This window comes from Zonotrichia albicollis, chromosome 8 (assembly GCF_047830755.1).
Source record: "Zonotrichia albicollis isolate bZonAlb1 chromosome 8, bZonAlb1.hap1, whole genome shotgun sequence".
Taxonomy (NCBI): Eukaryota; Metazoa; Chordata; class Aves; order Passeriformes; family Passerellidae; genus Zonotrichia; species Zonotrichia albicollis.
The window spans coordinates 1,118,583-1,143,830 of NC_133826.1; the positions used below are offsets into that span (position 1 = coordinate 1,118,583).

The 25,248-nt window shown below is 46.9% G+C and overlaps 1 protein-coding gene across 5 annotated transcripts in view; it reads left to right on the forward strand.

Annotated features, from left to right (window-relative positions):
* LRRC7 (leucine rich repeat containing 7) overlaps positions 1 to 25,248 on the forward strand; it is a 103,033-nt gene that overhangs the window by 20,421 nt on the left and 57,364 nt on the right. For all 5 annotated transcript variants that reach the window (XR_012581231.1, XM_074545559.1, XM_074545557.1 and 2 more), the window contains exon 3: positions 21,879 to 22,081. Coding sequence is in view for 4 of the 5 variants with exons in the window: in XM_074545559.1 (XP_074401660.1) it covers positions 21,879 to 22,081 (203 nt within the window). In the remaining variant the exon portion in view is untranslated. The remainder of the gene's footprint in view (positions 1 to 21,878; positions 22,082 to 25,248) is intronic.

Sequence of the window (25,248 nt, forward strand, 5' to 3'; positions counted from 1 at the left end):
AAATCAGTGAAGTCCTCACGGGTTAACGAGGTGCTGACTGAAGGTGCTGGGTAAGAGGGATAAAAATAGAGAATAAATATTCCTTAGGCCATGTTCAGGGGTATTTATAGCCAAGAATGGCCAGAACTCGTGATTGTAAGTTTAAATACAGCTGCTAGCTGCAGCAAGAGCTCCTCAATCATTCATCCCACCTTTAGTGGACAAATTTATCGTGCTGTTTGCTTGGTTTATCCCTTTGCTCATAAAAACTTCAGGAAAAGCTGGAAGTGCCCTGCTGTTCCCCCAGAACCGGGGGTCACAGTGTGAGGCTGAATTCCTGCTGCTGCATCTGTTCCCCTCTGCTTTACAGACACAGCAGCAGCAACACCCAGAATTAAGCAGGCTGAGTAATTTCCAGGATATCAACACATTTCTAATTGTTTATAAATTGGCTGCATGAAGCATTTGATTGAATTTTTTTTCCCTAGGCTTGGTTCTGAATAATTTGTTTTGTTGTTGATTTGTGTTGGGGTTTTTTATGAAGTTTGGAGTTCTTGCAGCTGAAGACCGAGGGAAAAATCACTTTTTGTTTTTAGGTGTTGTCAGAGGGGTTTTGAACATTCTGGGACCTGGTGCAGAACAGGGAGATGTGACAGTGAATAGCTCTGAAGTTAAATTGTTCCTCTTTCCACATTTATGGGGGAGAATTCAGGACTGTGTCATGCACAGATCTTTTGTATCCTTGGTGGACGTTATTTCTTGTTCAGTTCGATTTTCAGAGCGCTCTGGGCTCCCTCCAAGCTGATCATTACAGCCTGGGTCACATTGTGCTCATAAAAATGAGTAAAACCGGGGTTGGGAGGGCAGCTTATTTTGGGCACTTCTTACCTGTGAAGTGCTGATTTCCCAGCGATTTCCCAGCTCCTCTGGAAGCCGTTTTTGGGACACTGAGGAGCACAATGTGTGCGCTCACCGCTCACAATGCGCGCAGGGCCCAGCCCCGAGCTCCCGGGCTGGTTTTCAAATGCTTTCAGATATTATTGTCCCCAGCCCTATAAATATTATTTAAAAGCCTTTCTGAGAGCGCTTTTGCCCCGGGGCTGCTGCACAAAGCCGCAGTGTTCTGGGGGATAATGCAGACAGGGCTTTCAGATAGCGCTGCTTTCCCTGCTGGCTTTCTTCTCCCGTGCTGAATGAAACCATTGCTGCCATGTGCTTTTTGTGTGCCCCCTCTGAGACGTGGCCTTGTCCTGGGCCCTGTGTGCCCGTGCCTCTGGGTGACTGGTGCTGCCTGCCTCGGGCAGCTGCCAAGAGCTGGGGCTCAGTCCTGCAAGACAACAAGGGAACAGGAGCCGTTGTTGGGCGAGCTCAGCCTGTGGAGATTTCTGCTTTTTTCTCCCAGACCCATCTGCATTTTCAGGGTGGCATTTGGCCATGCTGTGCGTGGCACTGTCTGGTTCCCACATCCCTGCTTTTCCTCTTGTGCTCGTGGCCACTCCTGGCAGAATCCTCTGCCTTTCTCTGGGGAAGGAGCAGGAGCCACAGCCTGAGCATCCTCCTTGGAGGAGAGATTTGGTTGCCTGGAAACTACAGCTGAGCCAACTGGAATTTCAGCTCCAAAGGAAATTCTGGGGGTTCTTTCTTATTCTCCTTCTTTTGGGTTGGAACAAAGGCTGCAGAATTCCTTCCAAACTGCCCTAGAAGTGCTCAGTGGAGGCATTTCAGTGCCCTCTGATGCAGATGCTGGATGGAGGATACAGAACATTTGCATGAGGCAGGGTTTTGGTGTTCTGTCCTAGAAAGGTTAAAATGGATTTTCTGGAGCTGATTGAAAACTTTGACACCTCCCACTTGGGAACCAAAACTCTCAGAGGAAAATATTTGTATGGCAAGTTGTATTTTTGGCAAAATATTGTCCTCGCTTCAGAACTCCATGGCTGGGAAATTTTGGGGGATCAGAGTTGTTTCTCCAAGCCCAGCTTTGGTTTTGCTGTTCATCCTGAAGCCAGCCCAGTGATTTTTTTAAATTCTTGGCCTGTTTTATTTCCAGCTGAGGGGCACTGCCTGTTTCTCCCCTCGGTTTTAACGTGTAAAATTTGGGACATTCCCTGTCAGCAGCCGCAGAGAACGTGAGGAGAAGTGTTGGAGCAGCGGTGGCCAGGAGGGCTGCTCCTCTCCTCTCCTCTCCTCTCCTCTCCTCTCCTCTCCTCTCCTCTCCTCTCCTCTCCTCTCCTCTCCTCTCCTCTCCTCTCCTCTCCTCTCCTCTCCTCTCCTCTCCTCTCCTCTCCTCTCCTCTCCTCTCCTCTCCTCTCCTCTCCTCTCCTCTCCTCTCCTCTCCTCTCCTCTCCTCTCCCTCCCTTGCCGTGGGTGCTGGGGGACCTCAGGGGGGATCTGGGGACACTGGAGGTGCAGAGGTGGCAGCAGCTGCCAGGGCTGTCACCTCCTGGGGACACTGGGATCTGCTGTGGCACTGTGCAGATTTCCCGGCTGGCTCCAGGGATGGGAACTGGGTCAGGGCACCAGGAACCAGCCCTGCTCCCACAGCATGGACCCGAGGCAAAGGAAATCTGATTTTCTGTCCTGAGCCCCCCGAGCTGCTTCTCCTACCTGCTCCCAGTCAGAGGGGAGGGATGGAGGCTGGAGCTTGGCATTTCTTTGACATTGTGCTGGAGCTAATACTAATTTGTGGTGAAGAGTAGAGAGAGAGTTCCTAAAAATAAATTACTGGAGGACTTCTCCGAAGATGCACACTGACTCCTTCCCCCTCTCCCTCTGGCATTTTGTTCCACCCTAATTCGTGGCATTGACAAATTTCGGGGTGGCAGGGTTTTATTGCTGTACTTCTGTATCAGCACTAAAAGGAAATCAATGGCATTTATCTTTGGTCTCGGAGGAACAAGGGGCAATGGCTTCCCATGCCAGAGGTGGGATATTGAGAGGGAATTCCTGGCTGTGAGGGTGGGCAGGGGCTGGAGTAGAATTCCTAAGAAGCTGTGGCTGCCCCTGGATCCCGTGGCAGGAGTGGCACTGGATGGTCCTTTCCAACCCAAACGACTCTGGGATTCTGGGATGGGATTCTATGAAATCTTTGCTGTAAGAGTTCCCTGTTGCGTTCATGGTGTTGAGACAGCAGAACTCACCTGCTGTCAAGTAAATTCTGATTTATTATTATCAACCTTTCCTAAAAGGCGTGACTGGGTCGGCTCAGGGACAGCACAAAGCTCCCATTTTTGAAGACAGTGTAGCCCTTCTTTTTTGTCAATTTTAGGTTCTTTTCCTTTGCTTCCTGCATTTTCAAGGGAACTGCTCAGGCTGGGCCTGCGCTCGGGGTAGAAAGTGCAAATGAAAAGCTCCCAGCTCCAGCACTGCTGCAGTGACTTCATTCAGAGCAGCCTTTTCAAAGCAGGTGCTGACCTACTTGCTTTAAATTGGGCCCTTTTTAACTGTACTTAATTAAAATTTATTCCTTTTTTAACACGCTCCATGAAAGCCCTTTGTGCATCCCAAGGGTCACTACCTAGAAATGGGAGCTCTGGGAATGGTGTCCCGGGGGCCACTCCACTTTTCCCCCAATAAATTGTCCTGTCCTGGTATTCAGGGCTGTTCAGTCGGTGCACATGGAAGCCTTTGTGATCCTGGAGGGTGCTCAGCAGCTCTCCCTGGGTTTTCACTGCCAACAAAGAGGAGGAAAGCGTGGGGAACGGTGGGGATGAATTCCCTGACAGCGCAGCCCTGGGAGCTGAGAGCAGTGCCTGAATTCCGAGTGCTTTCAGGGCTTCCCCATTCACTGGGGAACAAATGTCACTCTGGGCTGTGTCACAGCAGATCTGCCGCAGCAAATTATTGCAGGTTTGCACTTGACAGCGGGGTCTGGCCACCCAACAATTATCATTTAATAGCTCATTTATCCCGAGGCAGCTCTGGCCGTGAGAGGGAAATCCCAGGGTCCCCGAGGTCACACGTGGCCTGGATCAGCTTGGAATTGTTAATGAAACCTCGCCCTTCATTGAAGGGTTCCCATCTCCAAAAGGAAGCTCTTGCTTTGTTTATTGGGTTGTAAATCTGCTGGAAAAGGTTGGATTGCAGTTAATTAAAATGCAAGCAAACAATGAGCAGGATCTGCATCTGTCACGGGGTTTGTTTTGGGGCTGTTATTGTGGCATTTGGGAAGGGAGCTGATGAGTTTGTTTGTTCCAAAGCCAATTAGGAAGGGACAAAATGATCAGTCAGCAGCAGGTACCGGTGTGGGAACAACCTTTCCAGAGCCCCTGGTGCTGGGAAGGAACCTTTTCCTTGGAGATAAAATCTGTTTGCAGGGAAGGGTTGTCTCAGTCAAAACCTGAGGGGTTTTTGGAGCTTTTTTAAACTTTGTTTTGCAAGATTTTCTGTTTTGTTAACCACTGAATGGGTTGGGAGGACCTTAAAGCCCATCCAGTTCCTCTCCCTTACACCTCCCACTGTCCCAGGCTGCTCCAAACCCATCCATTGGGCACTTCCAGGGATCCAGGGGCAGCCACAGCAAATCTGGGAATTCTGTTCCAGGGCCTCAAACCCTCTCAAGGAGGAATTCCTTCCCCAAATCCCACCTGTCCCTGCCCTCTGGCAGCGGGAGAAGCAGAGGACCTCACCCCCTGCTCTGCTCCATTCCACAGCTCCACCTCTCAGGGAAGATCCTGCCTTGGCTTCCAGCTCCTTTATTCTTGATGTTGTGGGGACACAAAAGAAAATCCTCCTGGAACAAGGAGGATTTGTCACCCCAGAAATTCATGTGCAGGTGATGAAGATGATCAAAGCAGCTAGGGCTGCTTAGAAGTGCTCATCCCTGTTTCTGGAGAGTGCTCCACGATTTCAGCTCCTTCCCTTTGGATCAACAGGCACAAAATCCAGGAATAAAAGCATTTCCAGCATAGGGAAGTGACCTAATGAACCCCATCTTTACTGTCTCAGAATGTTCAGGGCTTGGGACTTCCTGAGCAGCACTTCCCAGTCTGTTTGAAAGGGAGTAGAACTGCACAAACAGTACTTTAAAAATTCCTAAACTTGTAAAATTTGAGGTTGGACAGCAAATTCCTAAATTAAGATCTCTCATTGGGAAATGTCAGAATTGAGTTTAATTTCTTTTTCTGTTAAATAGATTGATTTTTTGCTCTAATTAGCCCATTACTTGTCACTAGAAGGTCTCAATAACATCTGAGATTATTTGACATGACATATGGATGGCATTGATCTCAAAATCAAAATATTGTCTTTATTTCGTTTCCTTTCTAAGCAGCACAAATTGCTACATCTTTTTCTGGTCTGAATTCCTCCTATTTTGTTCTAATGAAACATCTTGACAGTTTGAATCAGAAAATATGGGATACCTTGGGAGTAAAAGGGAGGAAGAGCTGTTTTCATTAGTGTAAAAATGTTATCGCAGCCTCACACATGGGTGTTAAAAACATCTGCTCCTCTAATTAGTTCACTGAGTATTTCATTTTTCTACATGGCTTGGAAGGCTCAGACACGTTGTGCTGGGCTCCCTTACAACTGAAACAACAGAAAATCAACTCAACCCAGGCCTAGACAAAGGCATTGTTCTGACACTGCTCTCAAAACATTGAAATTCTGCTTGGAAACAGCAGTTCTGGGGTTCACGGCCTCCACCAAAGCCTTGAAAGCGTTAAAGCAAAAAGGGTTTGAGCAGGGATGACTGGAATGTTCTGTGTGGTGACTTTCACAACACTTAATGGCATCTGAGGGACTAATTAGTGCTTAATTTGGGCTTGTTTTTGTGTGCAGTGTTTGGGGAACACGGATACATCCACATCACTGTTTAATGTACAAGTACAGCAGGTTTCACTGCTGGGATATTGGCTCAGTCGATTATGGGGAGTTTTAGCTCCCGTTTTTCCTTCCTGGGGAATGCCCAATTGCCTGTGGCCCAAACTGGAGCCTTGCTGGGATAGGGGCCTTTGGGCTGATCCTTCTCTCCTTTCCCTCTGGCTTTGTGTGACTTCTGTGCCTTTAGGGATGGCAGGGACTCTGCATCCCTTGAAGCTGGAAACTCACGTGGAACCTGTGGGAAATTCGCATAAAACATTGGAAATTCACATGGAGCATGTGGGAAATTATTCACATGAATCATGTGGGAAATTCACATGGAATGTGTGGGATATTCACATAAAACATTGGAAATTCACATTCCGTATTTTCTGATTCACGCGGAATGTAGCAAATTATTCACATGGAGCATGTGAGAAATTCACATGAAATATTGGAAATTCAAATGGAATATATAGCAAATTATCCACATGGAACATGTGGGAAATTATTTGCTTGGAACATGTGGGAAATTCACATGGATTATGCAGGAAATTATTCACATGGAACATGTGGGAAATTCACATAAAACATTGGAAATTCACACGGAACATGTAGGAAATTATTCACTTGGAACATGTGGGAAATTCACATAAAACATTGGAAATTCACATGGAACATATGAGAAATTCACATGAAACGTGGGAAATTATTCGCATGGAATATGTGTTGGAAAGTCACATAGAACATGTGGAAAATTCACCTACAACAGGTTTTAAAGACAATGAAAGTGTAGAACTTCCAAGCAGTTGAGGTTGGTCCCTGTGATCACGAGAGGTCACCTGGAGCAGGTTGGCCAGGCCCGTGTCCAGCAGCGTGTGGGTTTCTCCATGGCTGGAGTCCCCATGGGATAACCCGTGCCAGGGATTTGTTAGAGCCACTCCAAAGGAATGTTTTCCTGGATTCAGGTGGAATTTCATCTGTGCTGTACCAGTGCCGGCCCTCGCTGGGCCTCTCCCAGGCCTGTGTCCTGCTGGGAGCCTGGAACTGGGCCCAGCCCCCCAAGGCCTAGGTGGGCACATGGAAAAGCTGGGAGCTACCAAATATACAAATTAGGACAGCAAATCAATTAAACCTAGCTAAATCTGAGCGGGGGATGATTTAGAATGCTGGTGCTTGGCTGCACCACATTAATATGGACGTGAACCTTTAGGAGGATGTGTTTGTGTACTGCTGCAAGGAGATGTTTCCATGCCAGACTCCAGCCCTGATTTCACTGGGATGCTCAGAGCTGGGATTTTGGGGGTGACTCATCTTTAGTCACAGCAGAGCCTGACATTCCCATTTGGAAAGGGCAAAATCTGCACTCCAAGGGGGAGTTGGGCTGGTTTGGATTTTGTACTGGAATATTTCAGCTCTGGAGGAGAAGGAGGGAATATTCTGTTTGCCTCCTCCCTGATCTCTGATAAAATCCTGGTCTCATGAATCCTGGGTTGTGCCAGGCTGCCATGGTGTTTCTAGGATTAAAAGCCAGGCCAGCTTATTTTTATAGGTGCATCAACATCCCTTGAAAAGCATTGGAGTAACTTGGTGTGCCAAGGCAAGGAATCTGTGGGATACAGTTGGGCTGCTGTCTGTGGGCATAAACCAGGAAAAATACTTGGTGACCTTTGTGAAAACACAAGGGGAATTGTGGAATCTTGTGATGGAAGGGATTTTAGAGCCCATCCAGCTCCACCCCTGCTGTGGGCAGGGACACCTTCCACTGCAAACCCTGCCCAAGCTGGCCTTAAGGACGTTTTTGTGCCTCACAGCAGCCCTTGCAGAGCTCCCAGGTTTTGGCTTTGTCTCTAAACTGATGGCTCCTCTTAAGAAAAATTCCCTAAAAGCAAAGAATTAACTCAGGAAAATGTCATGAGAAAAAAACTTGTTCTAAACCATGAGGAACTTCTTTCTCTGGCAGACTGACATCTCCTATAATCATCTTCTAAATCCAGAAGACAGGTTCTTTGTCATCTAAATAATCGCTTTTTTGCTCTCATGGGAAGTGACAAAGTGAAATCCTCCCCTCAGAATTCCGTCTGTTCCAAGTGGATGCTCACACACCTCGCAGCCCTGCCTCAGCAGCTCCCATCTCATCTCAGGCATTGCCAGACTTCAGCTCCTCTCTCTCTCACTGAGTGTTTATTTGTATTTTTGACTCAGTGCAACTGCCCAGAAATTAAAATTTAGTAGTCCTGGGTCAGCACTGGCAGCTCTAATTCCAGCACCAAGAGCTTCCATGGATTGAATTCCACCCCAGCTCTGCTCTGTGGAGCTGAGGGGTGCTGAAGGCCGGGCTGGATGGAGTTTGGAGACCCTGGGATGGTGGAAGGTGTCCCTGCCCCTGACAGGGATGAGCTGAGGATCCTTTCCATCCCAAAGCATTCCCTGGTTCCAGGAGAGCTGTTGGGTTCCTTTGGCAGGCACAGGGATTCCTTCCATGGGGATAAACATGGCTTGAATCGCTGTGGGTAAGGAACTGGGCTGGGATTCCATCCCCAGGCTCTGCCCCACTCCCCTGGAACATCTGCCCCCATCCTCACAGACACACAGCTGGCACAGGTAAATTCCTGCAGTGGCTGTGCCATGGCTCTCCTGTTGTCTCTTCCCAAAGCCTTTCCTCTCCTCTGTATCCCAGCAAGCTGCCGGCTTGTCTAGTAAATAATTCAGGAGGTTCTGTTCACACCTACCAAAGAGCTGAGGGGTCAGGAGGGAGCTGCTGAACGTTCTTTTTGCTGGGAATAAACCCAGCAGGGTGTGCCTGGGATATCTCATCCCTACCAGCCCCTTGGGCTGTGCAGTGCCAGGAGATGATCGAGGGAAAGGACCTGTGGAATTTTATTGTTGGTCTCTGCCTGAATATGGCACTAATCCACAATTGGAGAGGATTAAACCAGGAGAAATGTGTGCTGGAAATTATTTGGATCAAAAATAATTTAAGTGAAACATTCTGTTTTATTTTGAATTTTATTTGAATTTTATTGAATTAATTTTTTCTGACTGTGTGAGATCAGCGTTCCAACAAACACATTCCCCCTTTTCAGAAGATTTATCCAGTTTAAAAAGTTTTCAAGCAAAAGCACTTCCAGCCTGGTTCTGGCAGCTGTCAATAACCCACAGTTGGAATCCCAAAGTATTTCCTTAAAATAATTCACCTGCTGGTTGAGCAGGATGAAACCTGTGAGCCTCTGAACCACCAATTTAGTGAGTAATGGGATTAAATTTCATAACAACAGCACTGACTTTCACAGCTAGGAAGGCAGCAAATGTAAAATGTGCACAGAGCTGTAATTTATTTTTTCCTTTCTTTGTTTCAAACTTGAATTTGGAGAGTGAGAGCTCCAGAATGTGCTGTAAATAAATATTAAAAATGGGGTTTAAACCAAGCAGGCATTCAAGGCTGGAAGTTGTCAGGTTTCTGAGCAGGGAACAAGCTGGTTAAAATACAGTTTTTATCTCTTTTTATAGATACAGTATTCTAAAAGACTCTGTAACTATGGTTGCTGCTGTCTTTCTGTTCCATTTGTGCTGAGCAGAAGAATGGGGATATTTTTTGCACCTTTTGGGGAAGGGGAATGTTTTTACTCCAGGGAAACTTGCTGTGATGAAAGGATGGAGAGGAGAGCTCAACGTGAGCCCTGCCCTGCCTTAAATCTATTTCCAGTGGGCAGAACCTGGAGAGGGGAAGCTGTGGCTGGCCCAGCTCCTTGGGGAAGGTGAGGAGCAGCAAGGGCTGGGCTCCAGCTCGGGTTCAAAGCCAGCCTTTGGTGCTCATCCTGCCCAGGGTCTCAGCTTCCTCACACTCTGCCGTCAGCCACTGGAAAATGAGGGGTTTTTCCTGGTGTTTAGTCAGAATTCCCAGTGCTTCCCAGTCCTCCTGCAGCCCTCTGTGGAAATTCTTGCGCTTCCCTTTAGGTTCCCTTGGCTTTTTCCTGTGCCCTGCTGGTCGAGATCTGTCCTCTCTGCCACCCTCTCAAACGGGGTGACAACACTTTGCTGGCAGAGAAGCCATTTCCTGCCTCTCTTTATTGCTATTTTCCCTTTTTCCTTAGGGGTTTAACCCTGAGGAAACCTTTATCGTTAACCCTTTGTAATTGAAAGAATGGGATTTTAGAACATTTGCTTTGCCCATACCTTACACAGCCTCAGAGGAAAATCCTGCGAGGTTGAGGACAGATCCTACAAGGTTCTGGTTGTGGTGACTTTGTGAGAGATTTTAGTGCTCCCTCTGAATTCCCACATTTTGCTGGACTTGTCTCCATTCCACGCAGCCCACCCCTATAAGTGAGCCCGCTGGCAGAGGAAAAAGAGGAAATAATAAAAATCCTCCGGATGAATCCGGGCCAGTTATTGATGGCGTGAGGCTGCAAAGAGGTGGAGGCCCCCAAGAACATTGCAGGAGGAGCAGGAGGCCTGGAGCTGGGCTGGGAGAGCCCAGGTGAGGGGTGAGGGAGCCGTGCAGGGGCCCCAGAGCAGCCCCTGGCGTGCCCTGCTGCTCCCTGGTTCATTCCCCCGGAGCAGCCGCGCTCCGAGCGTCGGGCTGTTGTTCATCTTCCTGATGCCATCTGTTTGCCTGGGCGGGAGGGAGGGTTGGGATCCGCTCCAAGCTGCTCCAAATGTTTTTCCCTGGTTGGGGCTGAGGTTCAGATGTTCATGTGCAGCTCCTGACGCCGTTCGGGAGCAGTGCTGGTCCAGGGGGATCCAAGGGAGCTGGGGTCACCTCTGGCTGGGGCTGGGAAGCTCTGGGGTCACTGCTGCATGCAGAGGCAGAGGAGCTGTCCCTGAGTCCCTGTGCTGCACTCCCAGTGTGTTCTGGCTGGATGCACTGAATGCTCCCTCCTCAGCTCTTTTCCCAGCCCTACCCCACCTCTCTCTGCTCCCACATCTTCTCTGGGATCATCTTGACTGCTGCTGATTTTCCATCCCTTTTTGGATTCTCTCATGTCCCACCCCAAATTCTCTTTACTTTCACTCCACTCAAACAGTGGCCACAGCCCTGATTTTATTCTCCCTCATTTTCTGATCCCTGTGGTTTTTTTCCCTATGCAGCTGACACTGAGCGCAGTGAGATTCCTTTTTGATTTTCTTTCCCAGTTTGCAGTTTCCTGCCTTTAAATCAGTGAATCTCACCACCAAGCTGAGCCTGGGAAGCTGAGAGGAGCTTCTGGATACTTTTTCCTGGCTTTTTGCAGTGGTTCCTGCAGGAGAGTTTTTTGCAAGTGCCTCCCTTGAGTGACAACACTGGAAAACTGTCAAAGGCTGGGAGGTGGGAACTGTGGGGATTGAAATCCCTGCAGTGCTTACAGCTCAATCCTAAAATCCTGCAGTGCTTTGGGACCTCAAATCCCATCCCATTCCATGGCAGGGACATCTCCCACTGTCCCAGGCTGGCCTGGGATGGAACAGCCACGTTCCTCTCATGGATCCTGACCCCCCACTCAATGCATGGCTGTAAAACAATTCTGTTTTTAGGAAAATCCTTTTCTTTCTCCTCAATTAAATCCTGATAGCTTTTCTTTTTAAGGCCCTGGAGGGACTGAATTTTTATTTTGCCACTGGAGAACTCAGAGGAAGGATGTGTTTAATTAAATATTAACAGGATCCTCTCTGAGTTGTAAGAGCTCGGTACCTGTGGTAAATCAGTAAATTCAGGGTTGTCTGGGAGTCACCCAGCTCTGAGGACTTTAATGGATATAATTCAGTGTATTTGGGGTTGGTTTTATTGGTTTTTGGAGGGGACATCCCCATCCACACAGGAGCTCTTTCCACTGCCTCCTCCAGGTCTCCCAAAGAGAATCCACATGGACTGAAAAGTGACAGAGTATCTCAAAACTGAGAAACTACCAATCTTTTAGAAATATTTAAATAGAAATGAGCATAAAATAGAATAAAAATATTGATAGTATAACCTAAGAATAAATAAAGTGTTTTGGCAATATACAGAGAAAATTGTCAGATGCCAAGGAGTACTGGAGGAGGAACTGGGGACCTTGTGCTGCTGTGGGGACATTGATCCACATTTTTGTTTTCCATCATTATCAGCAGAAAGGTGGCTGGGATAATTTAAATGGAAATAAACTGATGGAATCTTCAGCTGTCCAATGAATTTAGAAAAGCTTCAGGAAAAGCCTCAGTTCCTCTGCTTGCACTGTGGGAATGACAAACAGGGATTGCTCACTTTGGTTCTGGGGAAAGATCTGGGGAATATTCCATTGATGCAGGTCAAAAAACCGAGTTAAATCTTAATGAAATGCACCTGTTTGAGGGCTTTGCTCTGAAACAGGTGAAATTCTAATACTGGCAATTCCTGTCAGAATTAGCTTGAGTTTTGTAAACTGGGGTTTGGAGGATATTGTGACAACATTCCAAGTGTTGCTGGGAGTGCTGTGGCTGTAATTCCAGGTAGAACCCTCCAGATTTATTTGGGTGATTGGTGGCTTTGCTTTGGTTTGTAGTTGTCCAAACAATATTTGGTACCTGCTGCAGAAAATGTCCATAAAATCCTCATTCAGAGCAGGATGGGAAATTCCCCATTTCCCTTCCCTCTGGATTACAGCTCCATGCCTTTGGGCCAGGCTTGAACTCCTTTTCTGGAGTCACCAGAGCAGGCTGTAAATGGAAATTTGGTGGTTATTTATAAGCTGCTGCCAAAAAGCAAAAGCCCAGAGGCTCTCGGTGCCTGCACCCAGCTAAGGCTGAATCCAGCAGGTGGGTGGATGGTAAATTTATCCAAGGGTTTTATCCATGTTTTTTTAATCTGGCTCCAGGCTGTGGCTCTGGACATCAGCACTTGTCGGGATTGCTCTGGGGAGGAATCTCAGCCTAAGCTAAACCAGCTGAGACAAGGAAAATCCTCCTGTTTGGTCGGAGTGCTTAGGATAAACAGGGAAATAGTGAAAAAAAACCCCAAAGCATATCATATCACTGTGGCTGAATGGAAAGGATGTGCCAAAGTCATCCAGAGCTGTTCAGTCCACAGCTGCAATTCCCAGAGCCCTGCTGTTCCCTTCCCTTGGGAGTGCAGCCCTCCTGTTCCCAGAGTGGAACAATTTGGTGCAGTTCTGGTGGCTGAGCCCGGTTTACAGCGCGAGCGATAAAATTCTCTTGAGAAAGTCATTGCTAAGATTGCATAATTGGGCATTAAAGTTCTGATTATACTTTCCAAACTCTGGGACTTTGTTAAAAACCTGACATTCCAAAGCACTGAATTTCAGTGTTTGACAGCTCAGCTGTGAGAGTTTTTTACAGAACATTTGTACCAGAAGAACAGCATGTTAATTGCCTAAAAAAAAAACTGGGACAGATTAATCATGGAGCAGGATAGTTGGGAGAATGTAGTTCTGGAGCCCTCTGCTGATGGATTTCCTCGTGGAAAGGCTTTGGAAGGGGCTGGAGTGGCCAGCTCTGGAGGTGGCACTCGGTGACAAGCTGGGGACGGGGCACAGCTTGGACTCAATGATCCTGGAGGGCTTTCCCAACCTCACTGAGATTCTGCTGGCATTCTCCAACCATCCAAGCAGATGTCCTTGTTTTCCATGATGTCCTTGAACATTCCTGCTCCTTAAACCCCTGACTCTGGAGGTGCTCCAGCTGAAATATTGGAAATATTTCGCGCATCGCACAAATCTGTGTGCAGCGTTTGCAGAGAGACCGGCCCGAGCTGGTAGCTGGATTTGGAAAAGGAGTTTGCAGCCATAAACTGCTCATTATTTTATTCTTTATTTTTACTTTGTGGGTTTGTGTCACACAATAAATCATGGAATCAACCTCCTGAGTGGGAAGGGACTCACAAGGATCATCCAATTCCAGCTCCTGGCCCTGCACAGGTCTCGTTTATTGTTCCTGAGGAGATTTGAAGCAGAGATCTGGAACGGCTTTGTTTTCTCAGATCTATGAAGCCAAGGCTTCCTGGCACAATCATTTCCTTGGAAAAGGGAAGAATTGTCCTGGAGCTGCCCTGCATCTCCCATTTTCCTGTACAAGGGCAGCTGCTCTGGGGGTGACTCTGACAACACCATGGCAAGGGTTGGGAGCCTCCTGTTCCCAGAGCCAGGCAAGGAGGGGATTTAACTTCAGCCAGAGAGGCTGTGCTGAGGAGTTCTGAATTCTGAGTTCTGAGTTCCAAATTCATCATCCTTTGATGGGGAACCTGGCCCTGACAAAACTTGTTTAAACCCCAAAAGAGCAGGAGGCAAAACCTGGGGTATGGGAAGGAAGTGAGGATGTGCCAGGCACAGGTTTCCTCAGGGAAGGAAAATCCGATTTCAATGAACCATGTGCCAGTGAGGCATTTTATGAGGGAACATTCTCTGGGCATCCTGTGGCTGCCCCTGCATCCCTGGCAGTGTCCCTGGACAGGGCTTGGAGCACCTGGGACAGGGGGAGATGTCCCTGCCGTGGCAGGGGTGGCACTGGGTGGGCTTTGGGGTCCCTGCCATGCCAGGATTCCATGCTATGCACTGAAATACAGAGGAGACAGGCTCAGGAGTTCCTGGATAATGAGGTGTTTATGGAGACAAATGTCAGGTTTAATGCAAAATCATTTTCTCGTATTTGAGCGACCAATTTTCATGACTGCTTGTGGGAATTGTGCCTTTGAGATGTCCCTGGTGCTGACATTCCCTGCACAGGTTTGGCATTCCCAGAATCCCATTTATGAGCAGCCATGGAAGCATCTTCCAGCACTGCATCCGCAGCCAGGAAAGGGGAGGAGAGAGGATGAAGAAGAAGGGTGGACAGCAAAAAGTTTTGTGCTTTTTGCCAAAATACAAAGAGCTGTGTGAGCAGGGAAAAGTTTTTAGCTGGGAATGAACGAGGGGAAGAACTAAATCTGTGTTTGTGCAGGTCAGTGGAATGTTTCTGCAGGAACTCCTAGAAGAGAGGGTAATTCTGTAGTAAAGAAAGGATAATTCCATAGGACAGGAATGCTGGAGGTGCAGAACATTCAACCCAGCTGCAGAGAGTTTGGGGAGCTCAGGGAAGAGAGTGTGAGCCAGAGGAGGGCTCTGGGAATGGGGCCTGTGCTTGGAATGGGAAGGGGATGTTTGGAGGGAGGGAATCCAGGAGCATTGGGATGGGGAAGGAAGGAGAGGATGGCCCAGGTGAGAAGTTATGGCTGGGGAATAGTGAAGAGCAGAGAAGGTTCAAGAAGGTAAATGAAAGCTGGGAAATAATGGGAATATCCATGAGAATGGGCACCTTGTGGGATAGAAACTCCCAAGGTACACTTGGAGTGGGGGGGTTGGCAGAAAGCAGGCATGGATCAGAACTGGAATTTTCAGTTGTTCAAAACTCCCTGTTTTGTTCAGAAAGGAAAAGGTTCTGTGACTGGATGGGAACATCTCCCACGCTGAGGGAACCACGCATTTTCCAGGCAGTTTGCTGTGTGCCTCCCAGAGGTTTGGGAAACACAGAAATGAGCTCAATCTCCAGTTTGGATCTTCAGTAATGCCTGCTTCAGTGGGAATGTCCCATCCCACGGGAGAGAGGCAGGGAAAGGTCCCGCATCCCTCAGGACAAGAGGGACCCTGAGGGGCTGGAGTGTGTCCAGGGCAGGGAACAGAGCTGGGGAAGGGGCTGGAGAACAGGAGAGGCTGAGGGAGCTGGGCAGGGGCTGCAGAATCCCTGAGGGGGCTGGGAAACGGAAAGGAGGAAAAATTGCAGGATTCTGTGATTCCACATCTGTGCCAGAGGGTCACTGTGCTGGTGCTCACAGGGGTCTGAGGAAGAGGGAAGAGATGAGGATCTGACTCCACGTTTCAGAAGGCTGATTTATTATTTTATGATATATATTACATTAAAACTATACTAAAAGAATAAAGGATTTCATCAGAAGGCTGGCTAAGAATAGAATAGAAAGGAATGATAACAAAGGTTTATGGCTCGGCTCTCTGTCCGAGCCAGCTGACTGTGATTGGCCATTAATTAGAAACAACCACATGACCCCAATCCCAGATGCACCTGTTGCATTCCACAGCAGCAGATAATCAGTGTTTGCATTTTGTTCCTGAGGCCTCCCAGCTTCTCAGGAGGAGAAATCCCAAGGAAAGGATTTTCCATAAAAGATGTGTGTGACAGGTCAGCTCTCACTGGGAGCCAGAGCTGCCACTTTTAGCTCAAAGTGCCTGTCCTGGCTGCAGTTTGTGGCTCCCACTGCCCTCCCTGGCACTGCCAGCTCACCACAATGCTCCCCCTTTCCGTGCTGCAGTCCTGCTAAGCTGATTCCTGTATCAGGAATAATGCAGCTGGATTGTGATGGAAACCACTGGGAAGTGATTGGGGATTCTGTAGGAGCCGGTGAGGAAGAAACCAGAAGTTTTGTTGTTCCTACCTAAATCCCAATTTGTTTGCGTGCTGCCTTCAGCAGGTAAACGATGTTCTCTCTGCTGTTCCTTTGGAGAGCACTTCCAGCCATTGCTCCATAAAGCAGCAAATAAAGCCCATTTCATCCCAAATTTCACAGCACATCATCTCTTAAACGGAAGGATTACTTCACACAAAAGCTGTGACACATCAAAGATGCAAGCAGAAATGTAAATTCCCTGATTTCCAGACAGCACACTTCCCCAAGAAATGTCTCCTGTTTATTGGGATTCTCTCCTGCTGAAATGTCTGCAGGGTGAGCTGTCAGAGTGATTGGAATTTCTAGCAATTAACGGCATAATGATTAATTTTCAACATGTGCCACTAATGTGCAACAATTTACTGGAATTCTGTCACTCCTATAAAAAGAATCTGGGGTTTTCCTTGAGGTTGTGCAAGAATTGTGTGTAGGGAGAACAGGACACAGATTATTGATAATCAAACCAACCCCAACAAGTGCTTTTGCTGTCACTAAAATGCCTTTGCAATTGGAGTTATCATCATCTGGGATTATCCAAAGCCATTTACTCAGGAAAGCTCCTTCAGGAAGGAATTTCAAGGAAGGAAATTGAGAATTTCGAGGCAAGGCCAATAGTAACCTTCGGAGTCAATGAATATCTTATCAGAAAAGATAAAGATTTGCCTTTATGTCCCAAAGGTGTGAGGTCTGGGCGTTCAAAACTGATACTTGGTAGAAATAATTCTTCAATTTTCCTTCACCCTTTTTGTGCACCTTTCCCAGACCTCAAGGTGTTCAGGTTTCCAGGGACCTCCCAGGACTTGCAGCAAAGCCAGGGACACTTCCCCTCATTGATATTCCCCGGAGACAAAAGCTGAAATCTGATTTTTCATGCTTGGTTATTTTATTTTAGGATTAGCCAAATCTGAATGTGAACCTGAATGCAGACCATTGTAATGGGGGCATAATGAAGAGAATTCAATTACCAGCATTAAATGGCATTTCTGGGGGAGATATGCTGCTTATCTGGGAATTTCTGTGCAGGAAAACAATTCAGATAGTATTGCACACCCCTCTCTTTGATAAGACCAATTCCCTTTTGGAAGGTCCCTAATAATTCTGTTATTGTGACTTTAGAGCCAGAGTTCCTTAATCTTTCAGGAAGGTTAATGAAGATTATTACCAATGGCTTCTACAGCCAGAATAAATCCCCAGTTTTGCATTTCCAATTAGGAACAGAACAGGGACATTCCCGCCTCCCTCACCTGGCTCAGGGGGGAAGTTTGGGACAAAATCTTTCTTTGCTTCTAAACAGGGTGTGGAGAAGTGGAATTTGGATGAAATGGAGAGACTTCCCAAGGAGAATCCCAGGATTCCTGAGGCTGGGAAAGCTTTCCAAGGTCCCTGAGCCCAACCTGGGACCGATCCCCTCTGATGTTTTTTTGGGACATCAAAGATTCCATCCCCCTGCCATGGACAGGGACAACTATCACCATCTCAGGCTGCTCTGAGCCTTATCCAGCCTGGCCTTGGGCACTGCCAGGAGATCCAAGGTCAGCCACAGCTGCTCTGGATGCTCCCATCTAGGAATTCCTTCCCAAAACCCCATCCATCCCTGCCCTCTGCCAGTGGAAAGCCTTTCCCTGGGTCCTGTCCCCCTTTGCTCCATCCCTCTGCCCACCCTGGGCTCTCCCCAGCAGCTCCAGGGACAGGGCTGAGGGCAAATACAGTAAATCATAATAAACAGGCTTTGTTATTGTAGCAGAGTTTATATCAAAATTCCATACCATTCCATTCCATATATTCCAAAATTCCATACTCCATGAGCATACGCATTTTAATCAAGGCATCAATTCATAAATAGCAGTAAATCATAATAAACAGGCTTTGTTATTGTAGCAGAGTTTATATCAAAATTCCATACCATTCCATTCCATATATTCCAAAATTCCATACCTGCATGAGCATATGCATTTTAATCAAGGTATCAATTCATAAATAGCAGGTGTCAAATATTGGAGGCAGCTGGCTTTGCTAAAGGTGGATTGATGGAATCATATATGTGTAAATACATGTTTATTTATATGTGTTATGTCTGTGATAATTGAGGTTTTACTCACCGCCTAACTTCTAAGCTTCTGAGCACAAATTTTATTTCAGAATATGGAGTTTAAATATTTTAATATAAAGAGGGGCAGCATCCAGGCTGGGAATGCTCCCTCCCCTTGGAAGGAATCAAGCAGATTTTTCAGCAAGAGCAACGCTGCTTTTCAGGCAGAGAATAAGCAGCTTCCACCTCATCAGAGGCCTTTTCTGAATGGGAAAATGGGGGGGAATGCAAAACAGCAGCAAGGACTGATGTCAGAGCTTACATAAGCACAATTCCCATGTCACAAGCACGGGATTACAGCTGCAGACAAAAGTTTGGGATGAGGAATACAAGGTAGGGGTAGTGAGAGTTACACAACTGCCAGAGCAAGGAAACAAGGCGCTGAAAACTCCCAGCGTTCGTGCAAAGCTGGTGCCCACAAAGCTGCAGCTCACAGAAAGGTGAGCAGCAAATTAAAAACCCAAAATGTGGGTGAGGAGGTGGCAGAGCTGTGGAGAGGTTCCACGTGGTTGTAAATGCAGAGAGAACCTTCCTCCGTTCCTGCAAGGCTCTGAATTATGAGCAGGGCTGTGCTTCTAATTGAGATGTGGTGCTGGAAATGAAGAGAAGCTCCGGGAGCTTTGAAGTTCCCTAATTATTGCAGTGACCCAGACTGCAACTGGACACGGTGGAAATCTGCCAGGCAGCCCACAGAATTCATTAAAGGGAAGAAAGGAAACACAAGTGGATGTCTGACCAGTGCCAGGAGAATATCCACGGGGAAAAGGCTTTGGGCTGAGGGAAATTTGAGGGTTGTTTTCTTTTTTAATTCCAACCTGTAGCTCAGCTTTGTTGCATTGTGTAGCCCCTGTTATCAAATCCTTTTGACACAGAAAAGGTAAATTCTGGGGTATTGGGACAAACTGGGAAATTCCCAGTGCTTTCCTTGGGTCAGAGGAGGGAGAAGCTGCCGTGGAATCCCTCAGGAATCCTGGTGAATGCTCCAGAAAGGGCTCCTGCTTTCCAAACAAGTCCTTTATGGGATTTGGAGAAAATAGGGATTGCTTTAGAGAAGGGGAGGTTCAGATTGGATTCTCTGTTGGAGTTTTAGATGGAACACTGGGAAGTAATTCCATATTAATGGTGTGGATTGTGCTGCTAAAGGAAAACCATCCCTGTGTGAGATGTGTGGCAAAGGAGGCACTGAGGAGAATTCCCTGCTGCTCTGGAAATAATCCCTATTTTCTGAACCCTCTGACAGATGTTTTACTGCTCATTCCAGCCCTGCCACGCTCCCATCCCCACTCCCAATTTCTCTGTTTTCAGCATTTCTCAGTAGTAACTTTCTAGCTCTGCCAGATCCCTGCAACTGGGATTTCTTGGAGATTTCTGAATGGAATTGGACGGGCAGGAGGGGTTTGATGTTTGGTCAGACAGCTCAGGCTGGTCCCTGAGAGCCCAGAACCTGCTGCCTTTGGCTCTGATTATTCAGGGTATTTATTGAATTTTGGCTCTGGTTGTGGCACTGCAACAGCTCCCTGAGCCGCCAGCCCTTCTGTGAAGTGTTCTGTGGAAAACTTGTTTGGGAGAAAAATTAAATCCACCACTGGTGTATCCTGCAAACCAGCAAATTAGAAATTGATTTATCCTGCCAATCACTCAGAGGCCCCTTCTGGAGGGTTTTGTAGCAGCATTTCCACCACCCCTGTTCTGCACCCACTGCTGGAGTCTTCAGGAGAGCCCAGAATTCCAGAGCTGGGGCTGGAAGGGATCTTAAATCCCATCCCAACCCACCCCTGCCGTGGCAAGGACACCTTCCACTGCGCCAGCCTGCTCCTGGGACACTTCTAGGGGCACCCACAGCTGCTCTGGGAACCCCATCCCAGCCAGGAATCCCATCCCAAGGCATTTGGGGTGTTGGAATCTGTTGAGCTGTTTCATCCCATCTTCAAATCTGCTGGGTGAGCCTGCAGCAGTTTTCTCTGTCTTTCCAGCAGGTGAGGGAAATGTCTTCTCCTGTGGCTCCTGATAAACAGGGATTAGTGTTTTCCTGCACAAAAGGTCCGTGAATTGAGGAGGGATTGTAAGTTTTTGTAATTGATTTCCATAAAGCTCCTGTTTTCCTCAGCTGAAGGAGTTTCTTTATAAGACAATAAACTGCAGGAGCTGATAATGAGCTGCTTGCTGGAGCTGAAAAGGAGCAGGTTATTTTATGCCGCTTTCCTCATTTTTCTGTCTTTATTCAAGAAACAATCTGATTTTGGAGCTCTTTTGGAGGCTCTGATTTTCCTGTGTGATGTGTGACATGGGGCAGTGACCTCAGGGCTCGGCTGTGGGGAATTTCAGTTCTGAAATGGGGAGAAGCACCAAGCTCTGGTGCTTCCAGGGGAGTGGGAGAGGGATGAGGAATCCCCTGCAGGGATTAAGGGATGGATGAAGCTGCTGTGTCCCTGAGCCTTTTCCATCAGCAACCACCAGCACCGAGGAAAGGATCTCTGAACATCAGCAGAGAGCAAAATGCAGGGAAGGAAAGTGTAATTACCAGAGCTGGAATTAGTCCAGGGTAGGAATTAATAATGCTGAAATTAATAAAAAGTTTAATTACCACGAGCCCACAAGGCGTGAAATTCTGCTCCTTTCAATCACACCCCAGGTCCTTCCCTTCCATACTGGTGCTTGCTACAAAAACCTTATTTTGCTCTATTTGGACTAATTTAGTGCATTGTTTTCCTAAATCTAGCTCAGAACCTTGGGAGTGGTTTGGAAAATGGGAGTTGAAGGTTGAGCCCTCCTTGCCTTTGTGGTAAATAGTTTTCAGGACAGCCTGGTTTATCCAGAGTGTTTAAGTAACTCCTAAAGGTGTCCAGGATGGATTTAGGGACTGCTTGATGTGTTCCCAATCTGCTTCTGGAGTGTTCCCTCTGTCCTGAAATGGTTTTGTTCCACAAGGAATAGTGGGGCACTGTGTAAAGTTACTCACTGAGTTAGGGGTGCCCAAACATGCTGGGGGTGAGGAGGGTCTGCACCACTGGGACTGAGGGTGGGAGAAGTTTGGGAACAGTTCTGGATACCTATTTTAGTGCAGGAAAAGGAATGGGTTTTGCTGAATCCCCTCTTGGAGCTTCCAGCAGAGCCTGGTGGCACGGGAGGAGCAGGAATGGCTTGGGATCGCTCTGTTGCCAAGGGTTCCATCCCTGCTTTCCTCAGCTGCTGCAGGAGCCCGTGGGAGCAGCACGGGGAGCTCTGCTGGTGTGGAGGATCCGGGGATAATTCCCATTTCCCACAGGAATCCCACCCAGGGGCCTCCACCTGCGTCCCTGCCTGCTCTGCGCCAGGGACCGGCCTTGCCTCTGTGCTTCCATGGGTGGGTTTGGATTCCCATTTTCCCATTACAGCCAGGCTTGTGGCTGGGATTGGTGTGTTCCCTTCCATCCCAGGGCAGGGAACAGCTGCAGGGTCCAGGTTTTCTCCTTGCACTCCAAATCCCACCTTCCATTCCAGCAAGGCGCCACAGACACCTCAGGACACACACTCTGGATATCCCTGGGCAAAACTGCATTCCATGAGCCGCAATCCACAGCATAACTCCCAGAACATTCCCCCAAAAGGCTGCTGAAATCCCCTTTTCCTCCCTGTTTCTCCCAGTATGCTGCTTGGAGATGACCAGCAAAAGGAAGCTGATCGGGCGCCTGGTGCCGTGCCGGTGTTTCCGCGGCGAGGAGGAGATCGTCTCCGTGCTGGACTATTCCCACTGCGGCCTGCAGCAGGTGCCAAAGGAGGTCTTCAGCTTCGAGAGGACCCTGGAGGAGCTCTACCTCGATGCCAACCAGATTGAGGAGCTTCCCAAGGTAATCCACGTCCTGCTGGGGTGTGTGCCCGGCTCTGGGCCTGCTGGAGCTGCTGGGGAGAGGTGGAGCTGGGGGCTCCAGGGATATTCCTTGGAATCAGGGCTGGGTTGGGAGGAGAAGGGCCTGCTGCTCCTTCTTCACAGCACGGGAGTGGGGCAGCTCGGAGCCTGGAACTGGGGAAAAAAATTCTGCATAATAAATGGTTCTGGCCTTGGAAATTCCTGTGGTACCCAGTACCTGGATCAGGAGTCACTGATGCCTGTGGATCCTCTCCATCCTTGCTTTTCCCTCAGGATCAGCCTCTTATCCCTGTGGGACATTCCTGGGAATATCAGGGCTGTCCTCCCTGTCAGGACCAGCCCTTTATCCCTGTGGGGCATTCCTGGGGAATGCCAACTGTCCAAGAAGGAGTTTCATGACTCCTGAGAGGAGTTTTTTTCATTCACTCCTCTCATAAACCCTGAGATCATCCAAGCCATCCTTCCCCTGTAAAACTCCCCTTCTGGAACCTTCCAATCCCTCCTCCTGCTGATCAATGTTTGCTATAAGGAATTAAAATTACTGTAACCAAAATGTTCTGGAAACAAAGGAGAGAAAGGTGGAAAAACCAATTAGCGGCAGGTGCTGGCTCCATAATGAAGCGTGAAGGGATGGGATCCAGGCCTTAATGGAATTTTTTCTCCACAATAATGAAAGATGCTTACAAATCTTTAATTAAACATTGCTTCATTCTCCACCATCTCAGAGCAAATTTCCCGTTTTTGCTGCACAGAGACTTTGTAAAAAATCCATTTACAGAAGTACAAAATGTGCTTTTTCCATGCCATGGGGTTGCTTTGCTGGGATGGGATGGTTCATTGCTTGAGAGGTCTCACTCTGTAGAGGAATTCTGCACAGATGGTGGGGCAGGGCGGCCAAAATCCCTTTATTTTCATGGGAAAATGCTGTGGAGAGCTGCCTGAGCTCTCCTGGAGACACAGCACAGAACCAGCTGGGTTCTATCCCCAGAAATCCCAAATGGAACCTGGGAAAAACCTGCTCAGGAAGCCCTGAGGTCCCATCTTCTCCTTCTTATTATTCTTATTCTTCTTCTTTCTTTTATTCTTTCAATAATAATAATAATAATAATAATAATAATAATAATAATAATAATAATAATTTCCCTTCTTTTCCTTCTGCTACTGAGGAATACTGGAAGTCTCTCATTTAGGGAGGGATTTTTGGGATATTTGGGTTGGGCCTCTTGGAATGATCGAAGTGTTTCCAAAAACAAATATATCAGAGCATGATGCTAGGATCCTGTATGGAAAAAATGAGGGCCAAAGGGAAGAGGTCCAAAATGCTGAAGCTGGGGTGAAGGTGATAATTTAAATTTAGAGTAAATCGAGTTTAACATAATCTTGGCCACGTGGAAGAGAAGATTAATGGCAGTGTTAATAGCACTCATCGGTTTTTGTCTTAAGCCTTTATTAATTGTAACCAGGAATTCAACAGCTGAAATAATTCCTTTATCAAATTTTCTGCTCGAGGTGTTTTTGCTGCAGAGCTTAAGGCTTTTTTTTTTCATCACTGAATTAATGTTCCAGGAGAGAAAATGCTTTTTTTTCCCCCATGAAACTGGCACTGTAATACTTAACATGAACTTTTGTGTTTTACATTAATCTACAATTCTCTCCTCCCTCTGCAAATGTGTTTTCAAAGACTTTATTCCAGAGGAAATTTTTGGACATTTTCTGTTCTTTGCCATATATTCTGTGCCCCTGATATTAAAAAATTCTTTTGAATCAAAACTCTTGATCATGTTTTATTATTTAATGAGGAAACAACTTAGTTAAGTCCAGCTCTACTTTAGTTTCACGTGATGCTCTAAAGTCCAGTAAATTATTTTGCATTGAACTGATGCCTTAAACTCATTCTGCCTGATCTTATTTTTGCTTTCCATTGAAGTATCATACTGATGATTCTTTCCCTGCTGATTTTCAGCTCTTCATTTCTTGTATTTCTCTGGTTTTTTAAGGATTTACAAGATGTTTTTATACTTCTAACTCTCTTTTTTTGGCTAAATTCAGCCAAGTCTTTTTATTCTCTTTGCCTTTGACTTCATTCTCCTGCTGCAAAAAAATCCTTTATTTGTGTGAGTCAAGTGAATTGATGACTAATAAAGGGAAAATTGATCTGGATGAGAGTGGAGTCATTGGAATCAGCATCCAGAGAAACATGAGTGGGCTGGAGTTCTCCCCAGAGGTGCAGAACAAAACCCTGATTTCATAACTCAGAGCTCGGTAGCATCACTTGGATTTGGTCTGAGAGGAATTAAAGTTGTTTCATGGGCAGAGGGAATGGTGATTCCAACAAAGTCCTGATGGCCAGGGAGCTCTGGAAACTGGGAAAAATATCTGTTAAGCATCCAGTGGGTGAAAAAATAGCAATTTTGGGACTCCATTCCATGGCTCATGTTCCTTCTGATGCTTCATAAAATCATTCCAGAGGGAAGATTTTTAATTGGGCTTCTCCCTCCAGCACTTCCAAAGTCTTGGGTGTGTCCAGGTGGGATCAGAACTGCAAGTTCCAAGCCTTCTTCAGCTCCCAAAGGAGTTCCTGGTGAAAACTGGGAATCCACTTCTGTAAAATTGGAATTTGATGGAAAAATTAGAATTGAGTCCTGAATTTTGGGCGGGGGTTTCAAGGAAGTATCCTTTGGATAACGCCAAGGCATTTTTGGATCTTGAGGATAATTATTTAATCTGAATGCAGTCACAGTATTTTAAAATCTGCAGTGAAATTTAATTATGAAATCGAATATTTTAATTTACCAGGGAGAACAAAAATTTGGGAATTTTTATGACAAATATTAAACACACCAATAAATATGAATTATAAGTAATGATATCAGAATCACAAGATATTGATTGCAGTGAATTTACAGGTTTTGAGTGTTTTTGAACATCCCTGCTACCCTGTTTTCATATCCCCTGTCAATGTCACATTTTCTGAAAAATCTCTTCACCAGGATTACTTCTCCTGGGAAGCTGAGAAGCCTCAGAGAAAAAGGAAAACAATATTATCTCATTTGCTTCTCCTGTGTTGTGCTGCTCTGGAATGTTGTTGGAGATTGTTTATCCAATGTGTGAATTGTTTTGACTCAATGCCCAATCACAGTCAGGCTG